This window comes from Zonotrichia albicollis, chromosome 5 (assembly GCF_047830755.1).
Source record: "Zonotrichia albicollis isolate bZonAlb1 chromosome 5, bZonAlb1.hap1, whole genome shotgun sequence".
Classification (NCBI taxonomy): domain Eukaryota; kingdom Metazoa; phylum Chordata; class Aves; order Passeriformes; family Passerellidae; genus Zonotrichia; species Zonotrichia albicollis.
This window is the reverse complement of record NC_133823.1, coordinates 59,183,433-59,205,357: the sequence shown is the minus strand read 5'-3', so window position 1 is coordinate 59,205,357 and position 21,925 is coordinate 59,183,433. Positions and strand designations below refer to the sequence as shown.

The window sequence follows — 21,925 nt, the reverse complement described above, 5'->3', positions numbered from 1 at the left end:
GAACACATGCATGTCTTGAAAGAGAGATCTGGCTGGTGCTTCAGCACCTGAATTTGAAGTTTCATACTCGCCTGCAGACTTTTTACAGCCTCTTTGCTTTAAGCTTCAATGGTCTCTCTACAGGGCTATTTCCATTTACCCAAAAGAGACTTGTCATCCATAAGTTTCAGGATTTTGGGGGGTTGCTGTTATTGTTGTTTTGGTTATTTTGGGGTTTTTTTGGTTTTTGTTTTTCTTTGTTTTTTTTTTTTCAAAGAGTGACCACAGTTTGTCTAGATTCCTGCTACAGGAACAGTATACACATGCTGTTTCCCTGATCTTTGTCTTCTGATCCAAAATAAAAAACCCAGATAAAACAGGATTTCTCTCCTGGCATTGGAAGAAAGAGTTTATCTTTCACTGTGATTTCACCTACCAAAGCATGGTAGCAGTCTGACATGCAAGTAACCAGACTTTATACAAGTATAAGCAGCAGGTTCCTACCCCACTAAGAGAATTCAGGACAGGGAGTGTCCTTTTATCTAACTCCTACCCATGCAGAAAGTTCAGAGCTCTTATCAGACTGGGCTCCACGAGTGCTGCTGAAATTGAAGAGTGCTAGGACATCCTGACAGTCCCACAGGCAATTCCAGGACGCTGAACTAAGGCAGCTGTCAGAGAAGCAGGAGCTGTTTCTTCATTCAGCACTTCCCATACAGTACTCTAAGAATGATTACATAGCAGGCTGATCCTGAGTTATTGTAGTTCACATTTCACAGCTTTCTCTTCTTAATGACAGTCCATCTCCTTTACAAGAATATATATTGACAGATACATATTTCTGCTGTGTGCTGTGGGTAGAAACAATAGATCTAGTCCCTTCTGAACCACAGGTCAGGAATCTTTACTGAAATAGGAACAAAGCTTCTCATATTCTCTTTCCATTGTCCCAATTCAGGACAGAATTGAAATTACTGTTTACCAAGCCTTCCTGTCTCTTCCCTTAAATTAAGGGACATTCTCAATGTTAGCTTCTAATTTCCTACCTCTATTTTTCTTACCCAAAAAGGTATAGCTGTTCTAAGGAAGTCCTGAATATCTGCCACACATGGCCATCTTCCTGGAGCACAGCATTATCCCTCAACACACTCTATAATTTGAGCTGACACCAAAATATTTAAAGAAAATTGCAATTTTTAGCTATTCCTGAACTCAGCCAAAGTCTTCAGAGTCACAGAATATTCTGAGTGAGAAGTGACCCACAAGGGTCATAAATCCAACTCAAGTAAAGACTAAGCATGTTCAGGGACTGAACCCACCACCTCGTTGTTTTCAGCACCATGCTCTGACCAGCTGAGCCAATCTCAGGGTCCTTGGTTACCATGTGGAAGTGCTACAAGCATGCTAACCTACAAGAGACTAAAACTCTAAGTTTTTCTCCACCTGCTGGAGAAAAAAATATTTCAGAGATAGTTCTATTTTTTACAGACAAACCAAATTTCTGTGGCTTTTCAAGTTACTGTGGGCAACTGCCAGAGTTGTCTATGTTTACTCTCTTAGCCAAGAGCAACACATGGCAGCTCTGCTGAGTTCATCATGAAACAAGACTATTATCAATTGTATCATTTCCTATTTGCTGTAACCTAGAAAGGGACACACAAATAAGTGGTGCAGCTCCACTGGCACATGTAAGCCACAGTATCAAGACCACAAGAAAAGTTTCTACTGTGTTTCCTATTTCTCCACTGGAGAAACCAGAATTCATTTTCCAGACAGACACGAAAGAAGATTATGAGGAAAGAAAAACAGATTTGGAAAAACACAGATAACAATTTGTTGCTTTCCATCCTCCCTTTTCAAAACAAAATATTAGCCTCGCATTCAAAACCTACTGCAAAAATGGCATTCATACATATTTTGGGGATACTTGAGAAAACTTTGCAACTACACATATCTATTGAAATAGTTTTGAATAACTTACTTGAAATTGGATTATTCTCTCCTGGGAAAGGCACAAATACATTCTCTCAGTGTCTTTAAGGTAAAATGCACATTTATGGAGCTGTGATACTGGATCATCTGCATCCAATAATGCCGTTTGTTTATCTACTTTTCGAATTATCTGTGAATGAAAATTGTACATATATACTTAGAACAATTTCTACACTTTATTATATATATACAGTCAGTAAAGGAAGTGAAAAGTAATTTTTATAAGATTTCCATGCCTCTCATTTTGGTATCAACACTAGATTCACAATTCTTAATGCTTTTGAAACAAGAACACAATGTGGAAGTGATACTCGGTACTACTTCAATGTGCTGCAGGCATATATATTTTATCTATTTTTGCTGAAGGAGTGGGGAAAAAATTGAAGCTTCAGCAAAATCTACTTTTGTTTAATTTGCTGGGGTAAAAAACCAGTTATTAATTATATTGTCATCTTCATTTATTGTTAATTACTATTTTTAGTAATTAATATGTTTCTACAGAATCTTTCACCATTGATAGGATCAACAACATTCTGTGGCAAACTGGCTGCTGAAGGAGAAGAATTAAAATAAGAATTTACTAAAGGTGTTGAGGTGTCCTTAAATACAGTTTTGGAAACAACAATCATAACATATCTTATCAGTAGTTGGTCATTACATATTACTTAAAGACAACTGCAAAGAACAACTGTTCCTTACATTTGGCAATGCAGTGAAAAAATATCTGCAGACTCAATTCAGATCTCTTTTGCCAATTAATTTCTAAAATCAAGAGCTATTCCCTTAGTGAAAATCTGTAGCTCGTAATTTTTACTCAACTCCTAGAAAGAAGTTTAATGCTTTATGCAACACTACCAGATGCAACAGCCAAAGTGCTTGAATATTTCTAAGCTGACAATCAGAAACCCAATTGTCCTCTGCAATATCTAATTATAACAGAGAGTATTATTAGCAAAATAAATTTAAAGGTAATTTTTTTCTTCTAAATTCTTTGCATTTGCTTATAAAACACCTGCAAGTTAGCTTTTAATTGCATCACCTTCCATCAGTCCTGTAAGCAGTATGACAAATGTTCCCCATGGCAAACAAAACAGGAACTTTTAGCCTTATTAGTTTTAATCTGTTTCTACTTACAAATAAGGTTTCTGGAATAATAAAGAATGGCATCTCATTTCATCAATAAAAAAGTATTAACATGAAGCCCACAAAAAGGTGACATCCTCTTACTGAATTTGCTGTGCTTAAACCATATCTATAGTGCAACCAGTGTAACTGCTTTTATTGTCAAACAAAATTTTCATTTTGTACCATTTACATTGAGCAGGCTATTATCTTTTTTGTTTAGCTAAGTTTGGTTTTGGGAGAGAAATTCACATTACATTCCCAACAAAATTAGTCTGGAAAGGGGAACAAAAGCCTGACTGCAGGAAGTCTGTTTTCACATTGGTGCTTTCTAAAGATTACTTCTACCTAAATTGGATTTGGCAGAGCTTAGGACAAAACTCATAATGAGCTCACAAACCACAATTTCACAGAAGATCCCGTATGAAGCACTATTGATTATTAATCACATAAAATTCCACTTAGGCTGGCATTAAGTGCATAAAACAGGGGAATAATCTATAATTCCACTTAACTTTGTTTACAAAACCCAGTATTGTGTATCCAGAAGTAATACTTTATTTTGTTCACAAACCTTAACTGGTTATTCCAAAGGCCATTCCCATGTTTCAGATTTAAAACAGACAGTATTAATAAATATGAAAAAATGTTTTTTGCAAGCTGTTACTGGTATAATATATGCTCAGGAGTACACAGAAGTGCTTTTATATTCAAATCAGTCATGCATTTTTAAAGCTATGCTGGAACTCAACACATTGAAGAGTCCTACTGGTTGAAAATATTTTATTCATCTATTCAATATCAACATTTGAAGCATTTTGGAACAGAGAAATCTACAATACTGTTTTTAAAACAGACAGATTAACCTATTTTGGCAGGCTTAAATTCTGAAAAAATCCCTATCTTATTTTACAAGTTGTTCTTTGTTCAGAGAAATAATCTGCAGACACAAAAATATGCTTTAATTAAAATAAATGCCATTTACCATAAAAAACATGGATTACCCAAAGGCAACACACAAGACCAAAACCTGTGAACACAGCAAACCCAACTATGGAATAACACTAAATTGCCATCTAAATAACATCTATTGCCATCTATAAATTAATTACAGCATTGGAGAAATGAAACTGTACCAGTCTCGGGAGTGCCATGCCAGTAACTGAGCATACAAGTTTGACAGTCTGCCCATAATGAATGTAGCCATCTCTCACTGTGAATTCTTCTCCTTCTGATTCATCATCATCCACTGTGTGAAACAGGAATTTTCAGAATTATTTGTTTTAATCACCGTTTTTCTTGATATGAGAAACATTTAACATCACACTGTTACATCAAATATACACTCAGTAACAAAACAAGGGTGCACATGGGCAATTAATATGGAGGAAAAAATGCAGGATGCTTTTTTGTGAGGATGAAGGAAAGAAAGTGAAGAAAAACATAGATTTGCTTTTACTTACACAGGTGAATGTAAAATGCTCCCCACTGTTGTGAACTGGCATGGAAATTACCACCTTCTACGTGCAAATATCTGGTGCTAACTGTTTGGGATCGAAGTCTATTAAATAGTGCCACTTTTGTCCCTGATGCAATACATACTGCAAGGAACACATACAGACTTGAGATTATAAAATTACTTCATTATTAAAAAGAAAAGTATCAAAAAGTCACAAATAACATAAAATAAACTGAAGAATACTTGAAGTCAAGACATAATTATAAAATATTGGTGAATTTAGAAAATATTTATATTTGTGACAGACCAAAAATAGACATAAAATTATGAGTGCAATAACATATATAGCGGCTGTTCTCCAAAGGCATGCTAGCTCACAGAATTCTGCCATTTAGCCAAATGGGCTAGAGCTTGCCAGCTGAACACTCCTTCTGTTCATAGTTCTCCAGCAGCTGATTTAAGCAGAAGCTTTAGCTTGCCCTTGTGAAGTCCTCAAGACAACTTTCAGCAATCATTTGAAGAATATTTGAAATATAAAGACAAGTATTCTTACAAATCACAAGCAATTGAAAGGAAGACAGATGTAACTATGTCAAATTATAACCATGCAACTTGTAAAGTTCTCAGATTTGAACTTATTTATCATTCAAAAGATAGAAACATAAAGTTTGTTCCCCTAAAAAAAAAAAAACAGCAACTAAAATTTTGCCATCAGAACGGGCATGTTGCTCCACTTGGTTCATATTTACTATTGAAGAATGCTTGGTTCATATTCACTGTCCATCAAAACTATCTGTCTGAACACAAATTCAACAGTGCATACTCTGAGCCCCCGGGCGTGAACTGCACAGCAACAGATTGCCTTTAGTCATGTGCCAAGCTAGCGGCCCCGAGATCCACATTCCATAGGTGAATGGGTTCCAGCCCAACACAGATGGAAGAGCCTTTTAAAGCACTAGTGAAGAGAGAGAGAAAAACAAACAAAAAAAAGGGTATCTCTTGAGGTGCTCCAGTGGTACGCAGGCAAAAAAAGGTGGAGGAAAAGCAAAAACGTTCCCAATTCTATATTAGCACCAGAGATACCGTTAGTTGAAAAACATGGTAAGCAAATAAATCTGGGTGAAATATCACCATACAGATTTCTTAAATGACTACTTAAAAGAAACCATGCAAAACAAAAATAAGAACAACATGAAAATGGTATGAGACAGCAAGAAGGTGGCTGTGATGTGACAAAGTGCAGTCTGGATAACATGCTGCTACTCATTAATCACAATCTGAAAGCAATCCCTTTGGTACTGATCAAAACATTCTAAGCACCAGATCACGGCAATTAAAGGGATCCAAAAGCTTAGAAAGTTGAGGTAAAACATTCTTTATACACTTGTCTACATGAATTCATTCCTTGGAACACATGGGGATTTTGGTAGGCCTATTATATTTACTAATTAATTAACCATGACTGCATAGAACTAAACAGGGTAACTTATCTATATTGGAATATTTTAAGATACACTGAAGTGTACAGTTCTAAAATACAGCAAAAAAACTGGAGTTGAAAATTTCAATGTATTTCTCTTGTAGTCAGACCTTAAAAAACATAACAAAAAAGTAGTATGAAACAAAATTAATTGCTAAGTAAAGAACAAACAGAGAAATACTTACAGTCTGCATTTTTCAGTGACTGTTTCTTTTTAGAGGGTTTGGAGATGACTTTGATCCGTTTACTGAGGAACACACCGATGTCATCACTATTGCCATAGAACATTTTTACTGATAACATGAAGTGCTTTCTCTTGTCTGAGTCTGATATGTATAATGTTTTGGCAGTGCAATAATTCTGTAGATGAAAATATACTGTGGTTTATTCTTTGAAGCCAACCCAGTTCAAGAAACTAGGCATATTTAACCATGAATAAAATAGGAAAATTGATGCAATAGTTTCTAAAACAGATGAGGACCTGTTTTTTCCACCTCTTCCCTATGCATTTCTTTTATGACTGTTAGCTTTGTGAAGTGCTGCACCCAACCTCATTATTCAATCATCATTCCAAAGACCCCTACCAGGACTAGAAGAGACGACTGGAGACCATAACTGTGTCAAAGCCACATGTGAAGGGTCAAGAGCACTACTAAAAATTACATTTGATTAGGGCTGTGCAGACCCTGCACTGGGCATCCACAAGGGCCCACCTGTGCAGAAAATGTGTTGAGCTGAACTTTTCTTGAAAGGATGGGAAATGATTGGGTTTTGAAACAAAAAGAAGTTACTTTTGGCTAAGTGTTAACGCTAGGTGACAACAGAGTTAAAAAAAAATCTCATAAAGAACTTAAATTATTCTTTATTCATCTCCTATTTTGAATATATGAAGCATTTCTGGTAGACTGTGCTGGAAATACCAGGTAGCTATAAAATACTGCTTAATAAAACAACCAGGTAAAATGAACACTTTTGCTGCTAGCTCTATTCCAACTGCTAAAGTCATCACAAACACCTTAAAAAATCTTGTAAACAATTTATACCCCTATAAAAATAACCTACTAGATTTTTAAGATACTACTTAAATTGCATTTTTAGGCAAAAGGACTTGAAAACTACTTCTAGTAGCAGATGTTTTAATATTTCCTTGATAAGATTATCCATCCACTCATGCAAGCCAAGGAGCAAGACAGAGAATTCGGGCCACAAACCATATTTTAGTTAGCCATTGATGCCTACCAAATAACCTAACAGTTTACTGAGCCTGTATCAGCAACCTACAAATTAAATGTTAGTACCTTGCTATGACCCTAGGAACCAAAACCAACTATTCAATTGCCCTAAATATTTTGAGGGATTTTTTTTCAAACCACTATGCAATACCTAGAAAGAAAATGATCCAAAAATAAGAAAGGGCATTCTTTGAAATATACACCGTGCAGCTACAATATCCTTTGCAGTCAGTTATCTTAGTGGTTTATTACGGTTTTTCTACCTTTCCTTCCAAGTTCAGCTGCTGCATTTCTTGGTCACTGTTTCCTATCCCAATAAAGGCGCAAGGTTGTGACTCCTGCTCAGTGCAACCATCCCGCTCCATTTGCTCTTTTTTTTTCTTCCACCCACTGCCCATGAGATACACACATGGAGGAGGACAAAAGAACCTGAAAACAAAGAACATTATGGAATCATACACAGTTTTCCAGCTAAACAAACTGATGTGTACCCAATGTTTCCACATTCACACTTTGCACTTGAGTTTATACAGGCACACCCTTCATTTGTCTTGAAGGTTTTCTAAAAGGCAAATTAGGAAAAAAAAAGCAAGGAAAATCAGCAGTAGATGTACTGTCACTGAGAATCTTTCCAGTTCAATATATTCCAGGTAAAAGTCTGCATCTCTATAAAATACCTTACAAAGAAATTCTGAAAGAAAGGAAAAAAGGCCTCAATAGTCTTTTGTACGTGCTTAACAAGATGGAGCAATTAATACACACAAAACAGTTCCACAACTAATTTAATGGACAACTGCTGACTACAATTCCTAAATGTTGAGAGTTTTGTCATAAGCAAGAAGAGAGTTTATTCTGTCCACACATAAATCCCATAAATCTCTTCCCAGTTTTTAAATGGAATAGGTAATTTTATATCTTCAAAAAATAATCTTGTAAAAATAAGGCCTAGTTTTCAGCAGCACTGACTCTAATCAGTCTAGATGCTATTTACAGCAAAATGTTCAAAATTAAATTCAGCACTTTAATACAATGCATTGGTCTTGAAGTTTCTGCAAATTGTTAAAGCCCAAATCCTGAAAAGGTTTGGTTGTAGTTGGCAAACAAGCTGTTGTGTTTTTACCATCATTACACTATGGTGAAAGATAAAGTAGAATGAATATAACCAGTTGTGAGGTAGCAAAGGAGGCATGTAAGGGAGGGGAACATGAAAAAGTTTCTTATTATTTTATTTACTTCAGTATGGAGAGTAGTGTTATAAGTCTGCACTTCTGCAACTTCTGCAACCCAACCATGACTCCTACCTTACAGGTGAGGGTTTTCTGGCCTTTTCTTTCTTTTTTTTTTTTCTTCTTCTGTTTTTTTAAATTGGGCTTGGGACATCTGAATTCCAGGCAGGGGGAGCAGGCTCCACGCTGGGGCAGCAGCCAGTTGTGCTGGTGGGCAGATGTCAGGGCAGGGGAGTAAACTGAACTGTGGGCTCCAAGTCATGGAAAATGACCAGAGGACACAATTATTCAGTTTCTGAAGTGTCTGTGGGAGTCCTGGGCAAGAGAGGTCAGTGCCAGGTAACCAGTTGGACTTGATGATCTGAAAGGTCTTTTCCATCCTAAATGATTCTTATTTCTATTTAACACCATTTAATGCTAGTTTTAGTATGAAAATCTAGTGTAAAACTCCTATTTATCTCAGCTATTCAGCATTATTTTTTCCAGTATGATCACATGTATTTAACAGATATAAATTGGTTTTTTAGTGACAGAATTCTTAATAGATTAACCAAAGTGCTGTTAACAGTACCATAAAATTAAATACACATATTAAGAATACATATAAATAAATGCAAGTATTTGTAGTATTTTTGGTTAATGGACACAAATAATGTATATTTTCTGTCAGAGAAACAAATCACCAAATTTTAAGACTTACTGCGGTTTAAAAAGCCTTAGTGGTTACGAAAATGAATAAAAATTTACCTGTCTGCAGGCAAAAAACTCCTCAAACTTTCTTTCTTGACTATAAATCTGTAGTCAAAATTTTTCCCTTGCATTTGTTCTATTTTCAACACAGCAAAGACAGGTGTTATACTAATAGGTATACAGCTGAAAGATCTATGAACTTCTTTCAAAAGTATTGTGGTCATCATCTGTAAGCTATTCTTGATGAAGAAGTTATGCATGGATTAAAAATTAGTGTCAACCTTTATTAACAGAGCAATGCTTTGGTAAAATAAAACCAAAACAAAAATCCAACAAATCCCTTCTATTCCAAATATTACACCATAAAGAACATGACACATTTACCCTTTTTCTTTATGTACTCTTTTGTATTTATCTTACTGGTTAGAACACAAGAAAAGAAAATCTCTACTTTTTTTCACACCCCTTCTCATTTCAGCTTTATTCTAAACCAAATCCTTTGAATAACTACAGCCACTAGATGGCAATAAAGACCTGTAAGAAACAAGGTGTAACCCACTGATGAAAACAAACCTCAACAAAAAGCACTCTTAAAATTAGAATGCAGAGAAACATCTTTGAAAACTTACTGAACAAAGAAACTTTTAAAGCTGATAAAATTTTAAGTTTGGTTAAAACTACAAACATGTAGAAAGAGTCTGGACACTCACAATTTGAGGGGGTTTTCCTTCTTATATATCTACCTCTTTCTCAGCTTTCAGGCAGAGACAGCTACAGTCTTGGGTCTTTTTAACTTCGTATTTACCATTGCACGAACTCACGTACAGAAGAAATTAGCTATGAATATTCTGTCCAATACAGAAATGTGAACCAGGTTTGAACTTTGAAAACACTGTATTAAATCAGGTAAACATCAAAGGAGAGAACAGTATTCCTTCAGTCAATTCAAGCCAGTCAATACAGAGAAAATGTGGTACTTCAAGCAGAGCAGCTACTCCAACTGACCTTGCAAGGAAGCAAGGGCTTAAAGGGAAATGAGAGCCGCTCGTGTAATTTCTAGCTAATTCTGATGGACTCAATGCTCTCCTGAAACCACAGGCTTCTGTCACAAAGGTTTGCTGTTTCAAATCATCCAAATCATCCCTGGGTTCATCTTATAGAAGCCCTTGCCTTCAGGAGAATTTAGATGCTTCTACTAGCTAGTTATTTTTTACCAAGAGTGACTTTGGAAGGGAAGTTTCTCCTTTGTATCTGTTGGTGAATTCTAAGTGTTTGTCAATTACCCACATTGTTCTGAGTATGAAACTGCTCAGCAATCTTTCTTCATAGGAGATTAAAGAACTAACAACATCCACTGAAGAACTCAAAGTGACAACAAACAAATGAAAAAAATCCTTAGGTACTACAGTGCTAAGGACAAAGCAGTGGAGCCATGGGGTAAGCCCTGGAAAAAGCTATGCTCTCAATAACAAAATTTTATCCAGAGGACAGGCACACTCAGTTCAGAGAAAGGAAGTACTTGATGAGAAATTACAGGAGCTCCTTCACTAACAGCTGTAAAACAATATGCAGCTACAGCATTCTCATGCTAATCAGCAATGATCATGTTTAACTGCAAACAGCACAATCAAAATCCCTATCTGTCTCACAGTCTTTAGATAAACTATGCCTTGGAATCCAAAACACTTCAGTCCTTTAAACTGCTGAATGTTCACACTGCTCAGATTTTGAAGACACAACTCTCAGTCAATGGTAAATATGGAAAACACTACAAGAAGTGCAAACCAAATACCCACACTCAAGACTAAACAGCACCTGAGTCTCTATCAGCTGAATGCCTCTGAAAGGTGACAATCATGCAACAGCAAATATCAGGCACAAAGTCTTACATTCAACTAAAGCCCAACCTGAGCTTCTTCCCTCCTGGCTTCTTTGCTAAGCTAAAAACCATTGACTTTGTGAAGTGCAAGGCTCATAGGAAGCGTCGACTCCAAAAAGTCAACTCCCTTCATTCCTGTTACTTAGAGGTACCAAAACCTCTCAAATGAACCTAGGAAGTCTGCATCCATGCACCTGGAATAGTGTTATTGTGATGCATATTTAAAACAGGCCAAACTACATGACATCTGCACCATCTACAGTAAGCACTTAACAGAGTATTTCACCACCTAGTAACCCTCATCAAAACACTGAAAAGTAGTTGTTGTGCTAACCTTTTAATTATGATGTCCTAAGTTTGCTAATGGCAAGCATTTTCCATGACTTCGCAACAAGTAAGACTTAAATAAAGACAGGAACAAGAGGTGGAAGTTCGTCTAGGTTTAAGTTTTATATTTACTTGAAAGAGATATCAAATTAAAGAAATAATTCTTTTTTGTAACTTGAATCCCTCATTACAAAAGTAATGCAAAGTAAGTTATTCTTTAAGGTCCAAAAATTACCCAGATTATATCAATGCCACAATGAAATCCCATGGAAAACAGGAAATTTGTCTACAAAAATGGGTATAAAATAAGTTTCTTTCTAAGATGTATGCAAACCAACTCACTTCAGAAATGGTGAATGTAAAAATGGTAAAAACTTGGCTGTTGAGCTGCATAAAGCAGCATTAAAACTTTACTAATTTTGCTTACTCCAGAAATATGAAGAAACAAATGCCACAGTTTGCAATAAATAAAGCAGAAACAATTTAAAAACTCAAGAGAAAAACAAAAGAAGAAACAGGAATACAATACTTCATCATTCAGTTTTACTATGTACCTTAGGGCACACATGGATCCAAGGATTTAATAACTGGCAGTTTCCTTTATGCTGATAACAAGAGGACATCATTACTGATGCTGACAGTCTGGGAACTAGCAGAACAGTATTAGAGACAGTCTACATGATATGTTACAGCTTAAGAACAACTAAAATATTTAAACTGAAAAAATGAAACCTTAGTATGTACAGGACAAGAGGGAACAGGCAGAAACTGAAGCACTGAAGTTCCACTTGAACACAAGGATGAACTTTTTTACTGTGCAGGTGACTGCACATGAAGAGGTTGCTCAGAGAGGTTCTGGAGTCTCCCTCACTGGATGCATTCAAGAACCATCTGGATGCAATCCTGTGCCACGTGCTCTAGTTTGGAGCAGATGTCCCCACATGGAACCTTCCAACCTGATTGATTTGGTGACTGATTCCACACCTTCATTTCAGACCCACAGCACAAGAGCAATCATTTCAGCACCATATTATATGATAACCATCAAGCAACTATTTTCATTCCTGATCTCCTTTTAGAAAGCTCTAAAGTTTTCTACACTCATTTGACATGCTTCCGTTCTTAAACAGATGAATCAGAGATAACCTGCATGAATAAATGCAACTGTTAGGTCAATAAACACACATATGCAGGAGCATCCTATTTGCTTCTACTAGTCATGCAAGAAAATAATCACACAGTGAAGACAGCAAGAGAAGACTGCAGGAAAAGCACCTTTGCCTAAAAGGCATTCATTCTCATGTATTCCTGCAAATTTTGTCCCTTAGAAAAGTACCTATAATTGTAACATGTACTGTATTGATTTTTGCAAGGAAATGTTTATCATAAATACAGTCATGATTGGCCTATCATTCTTGTTAAACTTATTGCAGATGTGATTCCGAAACTTATCTTACTTAGGCTACCAATTTCCATTTCATATTAACGTGAAATTATTCAGAAAAAATCTCCTCTACAAGTATTCACTGTTGACCACCTCATTTACTCCAGCATTAAAATGGAAGATTTAAAACGAGAACAATTCTAAGTAATGGAAGAAAAGCTTAGCCCATAGATAGGGAACCAGGTAGAAACTGGCATCACTCCATTGAATGCTATAGGTTTGCAGTACCTGTTACACAATTAAATGATTTAGGAGAAAGCATTTTATGTTTCTTCAGACTACACTGCAATCTGAGAAATTCTGCAAAGCACTGTGCACCCAAATACACAGTGTAGTTTCCTTAGCTGTCAGCTGTAGACACTCAGTACAGCATAAAAAGTTACCTTTTTTCATTTCCATATGATTTCTGCGCAACTTTTGCATGGAGTATTAGCACTGTTTGGTCACCTCGCTCCTTCAGGTAATTTCGCATTGCTTCCCTAAAAATCAAAACACAATATAAGCTTTTGAAGTTCTTTTGGTTTTGTTTACAAAAAAATGAAGAAAACTTTGGGGAAAAAACTCCAGGACCTGCAATTCCAAAAAGGCCATCGTTACCAGGGTCAAGATGTGTTTGCTCACTGTTTAAGACAATTACACAGGAAAAAGAAGTGACTATCCCACACAAAACTAGCAATGTGGGGTCTGTGATAATTTACAATTACTATATTTCCAGGAAAAAAAATTCTTCTGATGTAAAATCATACCAATGCCAGTAATTACACCATGTTTAAAGTCCTATTTCATTAAGCACCATGCCAGAAATTAGAACACATTTTATTAGTTAAATATTTTCTTCATGACCTATTTAGTATCTCATGATAAGGACAAATTGTCTAAGCTTTTAACCAACTCAGTGCAATATTTCTATACAAGTTTTCTTTTGGTTTTGAAGATACTAAGAAAAACTTAAATTCTTCAGCATATTGTTTTGCCTAGTTTCCTAGAAGAAAGATCTACTTTCTGCATACAATCAGGAAACAAAAAATTTAAAAATGCTTTATTGTTCATCATCACTGTAATTACAGATGTTATATAAATCTGTAATTACTTCAAACACACCAACAACAATTCCTTGAGAGAAGCAAGAGAACAATAACAGCCAGTCACTCTTCTGTATAATAATCTAACTGTTCATTAAGCAGCATGCCAAATTCAATACCCTAGGGATCAGCTGTGCCGGAGTGCTGGCAGGAACACCAGTTCCTGAAGGAGCTTTTGTGGGTTGAATGCCCACCAATGCACTCATCTTCAAAGTCATCTACCAGAGAAATAAATTATGGATTTATCAGGAATTTATATGAAAAGACAAAACCCAACACAAGAAGGTTTTTTCGTTTGGTTGTTTGGATTTTTGTCTTTTTATCTGTGAACTGCGCCAACTATTGAATTCCCTTAGGACAGATCTGGAAAACCAAACATTTCTAGTGAAAAAATCATGGAAGATAGAAAGCAGTATTTTACTGACCAGACCTTTTCCAAAAGAAATCCCCAGAAAGGCAAGTAGATTGAGCCAGGGCTGGGTTGGACAATGACAACTCAGCTTTGCTAATGATGTTTTGCAAATTCTTGTGTTTGTCACGCCTGCACAGGACATGATTAATGTCTAGTGATCAGTGAGCCGATTTTCTGTGTAAATACCAGGATATAAGAAGAGAGAATAAGACTTGAACTGCTGTTTTAAATTTGGAGTAACTTCATCTATTTACATTTGACATTGGTAAAACTGATGTTTATCCATGAAATACAGCTGGACGGACTGTTTCAAAGCTCACAGACTTACTAATTTACAGACATTTTTAAAGAGTATATTTTAAAGTCCAAAACATAATTCACTGTGAAATTATTATTATACACTTCATTATGATATATATTAGCTGCATTTAAGTTGTTTAAAACTTTTAATCTAACAATTTGAAATATTCTGTTAAGAGTACTATCATACTAAATTAAGAACTCTGTTGTATTAAAAACTTTGACATTACTATTATTACACTTGACTATCAAACCCAGCAACTCACACAGAAAACTGCTCAATGCTATCTAATCTTTATTTAGCATTGTATGAGGAAGAAAATTTGTGTTTTCTATTGGTCTGTTCATACAGTGGATTTGTACAATCCAAGCTCCTGTGGGAATAAGTGATATTCCCCTCCAACTCCTCTCGCTGATATCTTATGTGACATTTTTCATTATTCAATGCTAAAACTCTTCATGAAGGTAGTGTTAGTACAGTTTACATGTAAAACTAACTGGCATTGTATGAACAGAGTAGTGTTGTTCTGCTGGAGATTATTACTCAAACCAGACAACCTTTAAACAAAAAACCCACAGCAATTTTCCAATAATTGAACTAAATGCTTTTAAGGGTTTACAGACACATTTTCAGCATTGCATAAACAAGTCAATCTTAAAAATATGGGTGACAGTTGTTCTGTTTCAGCAGTTTATTCTGCAGAAGAACGTTAGGTTGTTTGTTTCCAACCTCTATCATCACAGGAAAGGTTTTCAAACTGCAGTTTTGAAGGATGGCTGGCACTTCTTAAATACTCACCCTGTATTCAGGAAAAAGCAATGAGCATACCTAGTAGCTAAAATCCTGCACATGAAATTCAGAGTAACTACAGTAAATAGAAAACTTATTTAAAAACTCTCATTGCATAGTAATTTCTTTTTTTCTTGCTCTTTTTGAAACAAAGAAGATACATTCTATTTTTGTTCACTATTTTAATGAAGATAAATTCTATTATTAACTTCAGGGTTATAGTACAGATGCTACTACCCAAGATGGAAAGCAGCTCATTACTAAAACATAGTATCTTCAAATACCCCTGAAGACTCCTAGGCCAACAAGAAACTGCCACGTTTGTTCAAACGCTTGTAAGTCAGTATGGGTCAATTCTGCACTGAAATGAAGTTTAATGATGACAAGCTAACCTAAAATGTATCCAGAAATGCAGTGAGACAGATATTCGCAACACAAAAAGTAAATATTCCCTCCCATCATGTGCTAACATAAGGTATCATTTCATTCAAAACACAGGCTGTCAGGGTGACAAGAGGCTTCCTCTATCACCACACAAAACTGTAACAACAAATGGCACATCCTTTTTTTGCTTTCAAGCAAATAGTGGATTTTATAAGCCAGAAGCTAATTATAATTGGCCCAGTTGGTGGCACAGAATAATAAATATTTGCATAGACTGTGTTAAAGCAGTTCGAAAAAAGAAGGTGACTCCTTAACAGTTTGTGGCGCAAATGCATCCCAGGCAGGCCAGGAGCAAATCAAGCACTGCACTCCAGTCACCCTAAATACTTTCCGGAATGGACTGACTTGATAGTTCTGTTTGATACTCTCTGATTACTCAGGGTTCATCAAAAATTGGTTCAGATCACTCATTGACAACACCGTGTACAATTCTGGCAGCAAAAAGTGTTGCATGATCTCACTTTGACTCAAGAAACAAATCAGCTCATTCCTGAGGATTTAAAAACAAGCAGATCCACAACCTACAGTATAACCTACAATAACTGATACATGAAGTCAACACCATTTCTCAAAATGCCTTTTGAGTTTCACATTAAAAATAAGCCAGTGTGTTAAAAGTTGTACTTCTGGCTGCTGATTGCATGTACAACTGAAAAGCTTTGATATTTAAAATTCTAGTGTCAGCAACCCACACATTTTTAACCTAATTTTTCTGAGAATGCAAGGGGTAACTTCAGAAAATTGTTAAATACTGAGTTTCTTGAATGCTTACCTTGTGAGCCGTTTCGGTTGAGGTCGCTCTCCAAATTTCCTGAAAAAAAAGAAGTAGTTGCCAATTTAAAACAAAACGGCTTAGACATAATCTTACAGTAAGATACTATCCCAATTTCAGAATTCTTGAAATTGTATTAGAATTTGATGTCTTTTCTTTGCAATTTCCTAGATAAGATCACTATTGAAGTATTAACCACCTCCTTGCAGCAGCTTTTTCCACAACAGCAGAGGCTTTTTAAAATTTGAACACTGAGTAACTTTCTTTGTTGAGGTCACATTTGCTCTCAGAATCACTTCTGGAAAGTTCAGACATCACAAGAATGTAAAGAAGCAGAAGATCTTTGCCATAGAATTGACCAGCAGTGCCATCAACAAGCAGTTACTGCAAACATATAGAAATTAACAGACATATCTGTGTTGACAAATAAGTGAATGATTTCCAGCAGGACAATTTCTCAAAAATCTGTTTTTCCTTCTTGACTTCTTACAAAAAGGATGACAACATTTTCATACATGCCAGTACAGAATTACAGGAAAAATCTCTCCTATGGAATGCAGCCAAGCTTGATCCATAAATAGCCTGCAATACACTCAAGGTTTTTTCACCATAAAGTGTTTTGAGACAGCTGTACTTCTTTCAGTGCTTCAACACCATCCTCGAGAGGAAGAACACTCTTTACACTAGGCTAAAACTTTCCACGAAAGTCTTTATTTACATAGGACACCAAATTAACACATGGCAGATATATTTTCTTTACCAAAACCACCCTCAGATTAGAACTAAATGGTCAGGTAAAAGATCAGAAAAAAGGAAGGCTGCACCCAGCAATGTACATCTGCTAATCCTGGTGAGGAAGTGCAACCACAAGCTAAAATGAAAACAAAGACGGGGGGAAAAAACCCCCAAGAAACCCACAATGCAAAACCAAACCAGCAAAAAGACAGGCTTAGTTTAACACCTTTTTGCCTAAAAATAAACAGAGACATAAAAGACTTTTGTCTCTGCTTTTACTGCCAGTGTTCATAAATATCTCTATGACATGCCAAGTTCATTCTATAGGTGGGCATAGCTTTTCCCTTTATGTTTCCTGGATAGGGAAAAGAACCCTTTCCTACTATTGTCCTACAAGAGCGTTGGAGGCTCCCTAGGACAAGAATTTGATCATTAAGTGATGTGACAAAAAATTGCCCTGTTCATGCAATGGATCTGTCCTGGACTCTACAGCTACTGATGGTGGAATGATTTCATACATTCCAATTTAATTTCTGTAACCCCAGAAATGTACAAATATGTAACTATTATCATTGATATAGCTGAGCTAAATAGCACTCTCCTGACAGGGCAGTGACAATATTCAGCCAATTTTAAAGTTATTTTTCAAGACTTGAGAAATATGTCTTCTAAAATACTGGCAGTCTACACAGAGGAACTGAATAAATGACATGAAGCCAGATTTTCTTTCCAGCTTAAACAATGAAATAAAAATTTATTTTTCCAACCAAATATAAATTCCCTTCATGTTTTACTTTGTTGTTGTTAGTATACAGTTCACTTCTCTGGCTTGCTTTTAATTTTAAATGAAACAATGAAACCAGAATTCTTGCTGTGAGATTTGTTTTTATACATTTTAAATTTTGAGGTCTACTGGAGACAAATTTAATTTATATTTTTCTCTGTGGTATGCATCACGGCATAGACATATCTGTAACGCAGAAAAGGTAACTAGAAAACCCAAACAGCTTTGCAGTTTGGCAGAGGGAAAGTTTCATCCAAAGCCTTTCTGCTTCTAACACCTACGTTTTCAGGATCTGCCTCCTGAGCACCCCCTGTGCCTCTGATTTTCCCTGGATAACAGTGTGAGCAGGTGTCCATCCCAACTCCCCATACTGTCTGTGTAGCTGCTCTTCTCCCCTGAAGACTCAGGACCATCCCATTTGGCAGAGGGTCTGTCACTCTGAGCAGAGAACAGATTGCCTTAAAGCAATATTCTACAAACAACATCCCTATAGATTAGCTCCCTGCTTTTGAGCAGAACTACTGTCTTTGCTTCAATCCCTCTGCACATTTCAATTCACCACAAAAACAAATGAAGAGGTGCTTATCTTGGAGCAAAGAAGGCATTATGCACACCACACTTACCACTTGTCCTGTGGCTAATAGATCCAATCCAAGATGAGGACCTTAGCACACCAGAAACTGCATCAACACAAAAACCCCTTACAGACAAAACCTCACACTGCCCTAAGGTGTCACACACCCTTGCAGATCTGGAGTGCAGCACATACATTCCCCTGGCACATACACTTAATTACTAAAAGAGTCTTATTAACAAGAGAGCTACACAACACAGTTGCAATTACTGAAAGATATAAATTCCATCTTTTCCCTAAGTCAAATCCTGAACATACCACACAGGAGAAAAGTACCAAAATCCCCACTCTTCAAAAACAGAATCAGTCACTCTGGAGATACACAGGGCAAACTGATCTGATGCTCAGTGCAGTACCTCCCTAACTCATACACCAGCTTTCCCCAGCCTCCTCCACACAAAATGAAGTTATTTATGTCACTGTAACACTTGTGAACACATATAAGTGCTACCCTTAGCAATATGAGCCTTTCAAAGAGATGAAGTAAACGGGTAAACCTTTTATTATCCTTTCAATATACACTATAGAGAGGTAGAATTGGAGGAAATTGCATCTTGGTATTTACTTTAAGTCTCATGTTAACTCTTTCTAAATTAAATTCAGTGACTTCTCCTCAATAATGCTGTCTTGACAGATGACTGATGGCTATGTACCATAGCCACAGTGTCAAAGAACGGCCTTTTCCTGCATCAGTACAAAATAATTTCAAACATCCCATAAATATTCACCTCCCTAGCTCAACAGCAATGGTTAAAGAAGTTAGAATTCAAAAATGATTAAGAATGAAATAGGAAACGGAAACATCATCATGTGGCATTACTCTGCCACACCCTCACAACTCTGAAAACTTGCAGCAGTGGAAAAAAGTTATCTCAGAATGATGATAGCATGAAAGTCAGTAAGAATAATCAATAGTTTTTGTATCCAACTCGCTAAAATTCCAGCCTTCAGTGAGAGTATATGAGAGAAAAGTGACAAACAGATGCAAAGATCTGATAAAAGGTCTAGGAGACTGATAAAAGATACGCAAAATGTGGAAAGGATATACTTATTCTCTGCTGTCTCACAAATACAGGAATTGGGAAATATATCCAACACCAAAAATTTAATTAAAATTTTTTTCCTTGCTCTACAAACAAAAAACTAAGTTGTAAAACATAGTGCTAGAGAATATTGTGAAGGCTGAAAGCAGAAGTAAGCTCAAAAGACTAAACAGAAGTCTGATACAGAATTCAATTAAATTTTATTCAGTATAATGACCTGTTTTTTACAACCTTGTCCTCAGGAAAAGCTTAAGTATGTTCTACCAGCAGCAAAGAAAATAGTGTAAGTTTAAAAAAACCCAAACCAGTCTACATTTACCCTGTCTTTTACATGCTCTCCTTACTCATCCATTACTGATGACTAGCAGGCATGGATCAGGTATATACACTCCTATGAACCAGATAGATTCCAAAGCAGCAAATGCATTCAGGATGTCAGATTTGCAGTCACACTACAAAACTCAAATATACAAACAAGACACAATTCTTTTTTTAAAAAGTATCACAAGTATTTTGTTTAATGGTTCATCTGGTTTACTTTTTCCATATGTTTGCAAACTGAAATAGAGATGTGTAGTGACAATATAACCTGAAGGACAGAAACCATCAGCAACTTCTACACAGAAGACAAAGAATCTTTTTAAGTTTTCTGATGTTAAGACAGCTGAAACACATTCTATCTGTGGTTTTATACCAAATGACATCCATTGCACAAGCTATGATTGTTGATGTTTCAAACTTTCATATTTGACTGGCATGCCGAAAAATGAGCCAGTTCAGTCATTCCAAGGTTACCTGTCAGACATGACAGAGACTGCAACACTTTTCTGGTGTACATTTTCACTGGATTTCACTGTTCTGGAATTTCTTTATCTATTCAGTATTTCTATTTCTCTTTTTTTCATCTTGAAAATATGCAGATTGATGAATAACAAAAAGGTACAGGAGAGGAAACTAAAAATGTATCATAATTATATTCAGTATTCAGTATTTTTATTCATTATTCAGTATTTCTATTTCTCTTTTTTTCATCTTGAAAATATGCAGATTGATGAATAACAAAAAGGTACAGGAGAGGAAACTAAAAATGTATCATAATTATATTCTTGCAGAGGTTATTAGACAAGAAAAATATATGTAATTTGAAGTCCTAATTACAGGCTATGTATCATTATATTTGAATGCTCACCAAGTTCCTTTAATTTGCTGGGGTTTTAAAATTTTACTATCAAGACTAAGTGCTCTTTCAGGTGTTCTGTATTGGATTCTAGACACACAGACATACAGTCAAGTTGCTGTTTCATTCACATCAGGTCAAGCTGTATTTATTAGTATATCCTAACACACTGTACTGGAAACATGAGTGAGAGCATTAGTCACACCATAACCACTTGCTACTGGAGCAAGTTATACTTGCCCTAATAATTCTTTTCCCAGTCCTGTTTTTTTTTCCAACCACCAGTTAGTATTCTGCTATTTCCTGTATTTTGTTTTCTGAGGCTTTGCATAAATTTTATCACTTCCATACTTCGCACTGTAGGCATAACTCTTCAATATCATGTCCCCAAATAATTCTTTTCATTAAGAAAGTCCCAGTTTGCCATTTAAAATGCTTTTCCCCATTCAGAGAAATGTAAGGAAACATAGTCTTTCTCCTTTTATATTTTACTGCCCTTCAACTAAGTATGGAAGTTAAGAAGTAAAGTAACACTAATCTTGTCAGTACAGTGGATAGCTTTATTCAAACTTTTAAAATTCTCAGGTTAGGTAAACACATGGTACAATATACAGGATAAGTTTCAAATGTCTTCAGGCAATACAGAATGTGAAATTCTATTTGGAATTCCTAGCTCAGATACAATATGCACTACAATTTTCTACAGCTGCAGGAATATGAATTTTCACTGTTTTCAGCATCTATCAGTAGTTGTATGCCTTTACTAAACTTGCCAAAATTCTTTTGTTATATAGTCTTATTTTCTGGACATAAATGATCTGGCTCTTTTTTTTCTTTTTAATTCAATGGTGCTATGTGTCAAGTGAACTTTGGATGGAAAAATAAATAAATGAAAATTACCAAAACAGTTCTGCCATTCGCA

The 21,925-nt window shown here is 35.9% G+C and overlaps 1 protein-coding gene across 2 annotated transcripts in view; it reads right to left on the bottom strand.

Annotated features, from left to right (window-relative positions):
- The window catches only part of RBPJ (recombination signal binding protein for immunoglobulin kappa J region), a 138,508-nt gene that overhangs the window by 6,775 nt on the left and 109,808 nt on the right, over nucleotides 1–21,925 (bottom strand). For both annotated transcript variants that reach the window (XM_074541829.1, XM_014265629.3), the window contains exons 2-8: nucleotides 16,631–16,669; nucleotides 13,214–13,309; nucleotides 7,528–7,693; nucleotides 6,218–6,392; nucleotides 4,557–4,694; nucleotides 4,230–4,342; nucleotides 1,961–2,101 (exon numbers count right to left, since the gene is read on the bottom strand). In XM_074541829.1, the coding sequence (XP_074397930.1) occupies nucleotides 1,961–2,101; nucleotides 4,230–4,342; nucleotides 4,557–4,694; nucleotides 6,218–6,392; nucleotides 7,528–7,693; nucleotides 13,214–13,309; nucleotides 16,631–16,669 (868 nt within the window). The remainder of the gene's footprint in view (nucleotides 1–1,960; nucleotides 2,102–4,229; nucleotides 4,343–4,556; nucleotides 4,695–6,217; nucleotides 6,393–7,527; nucleotides 7,694–13,213; nucleotides 13,310–16,630; nucleotides 16,670–21,925) is intronic.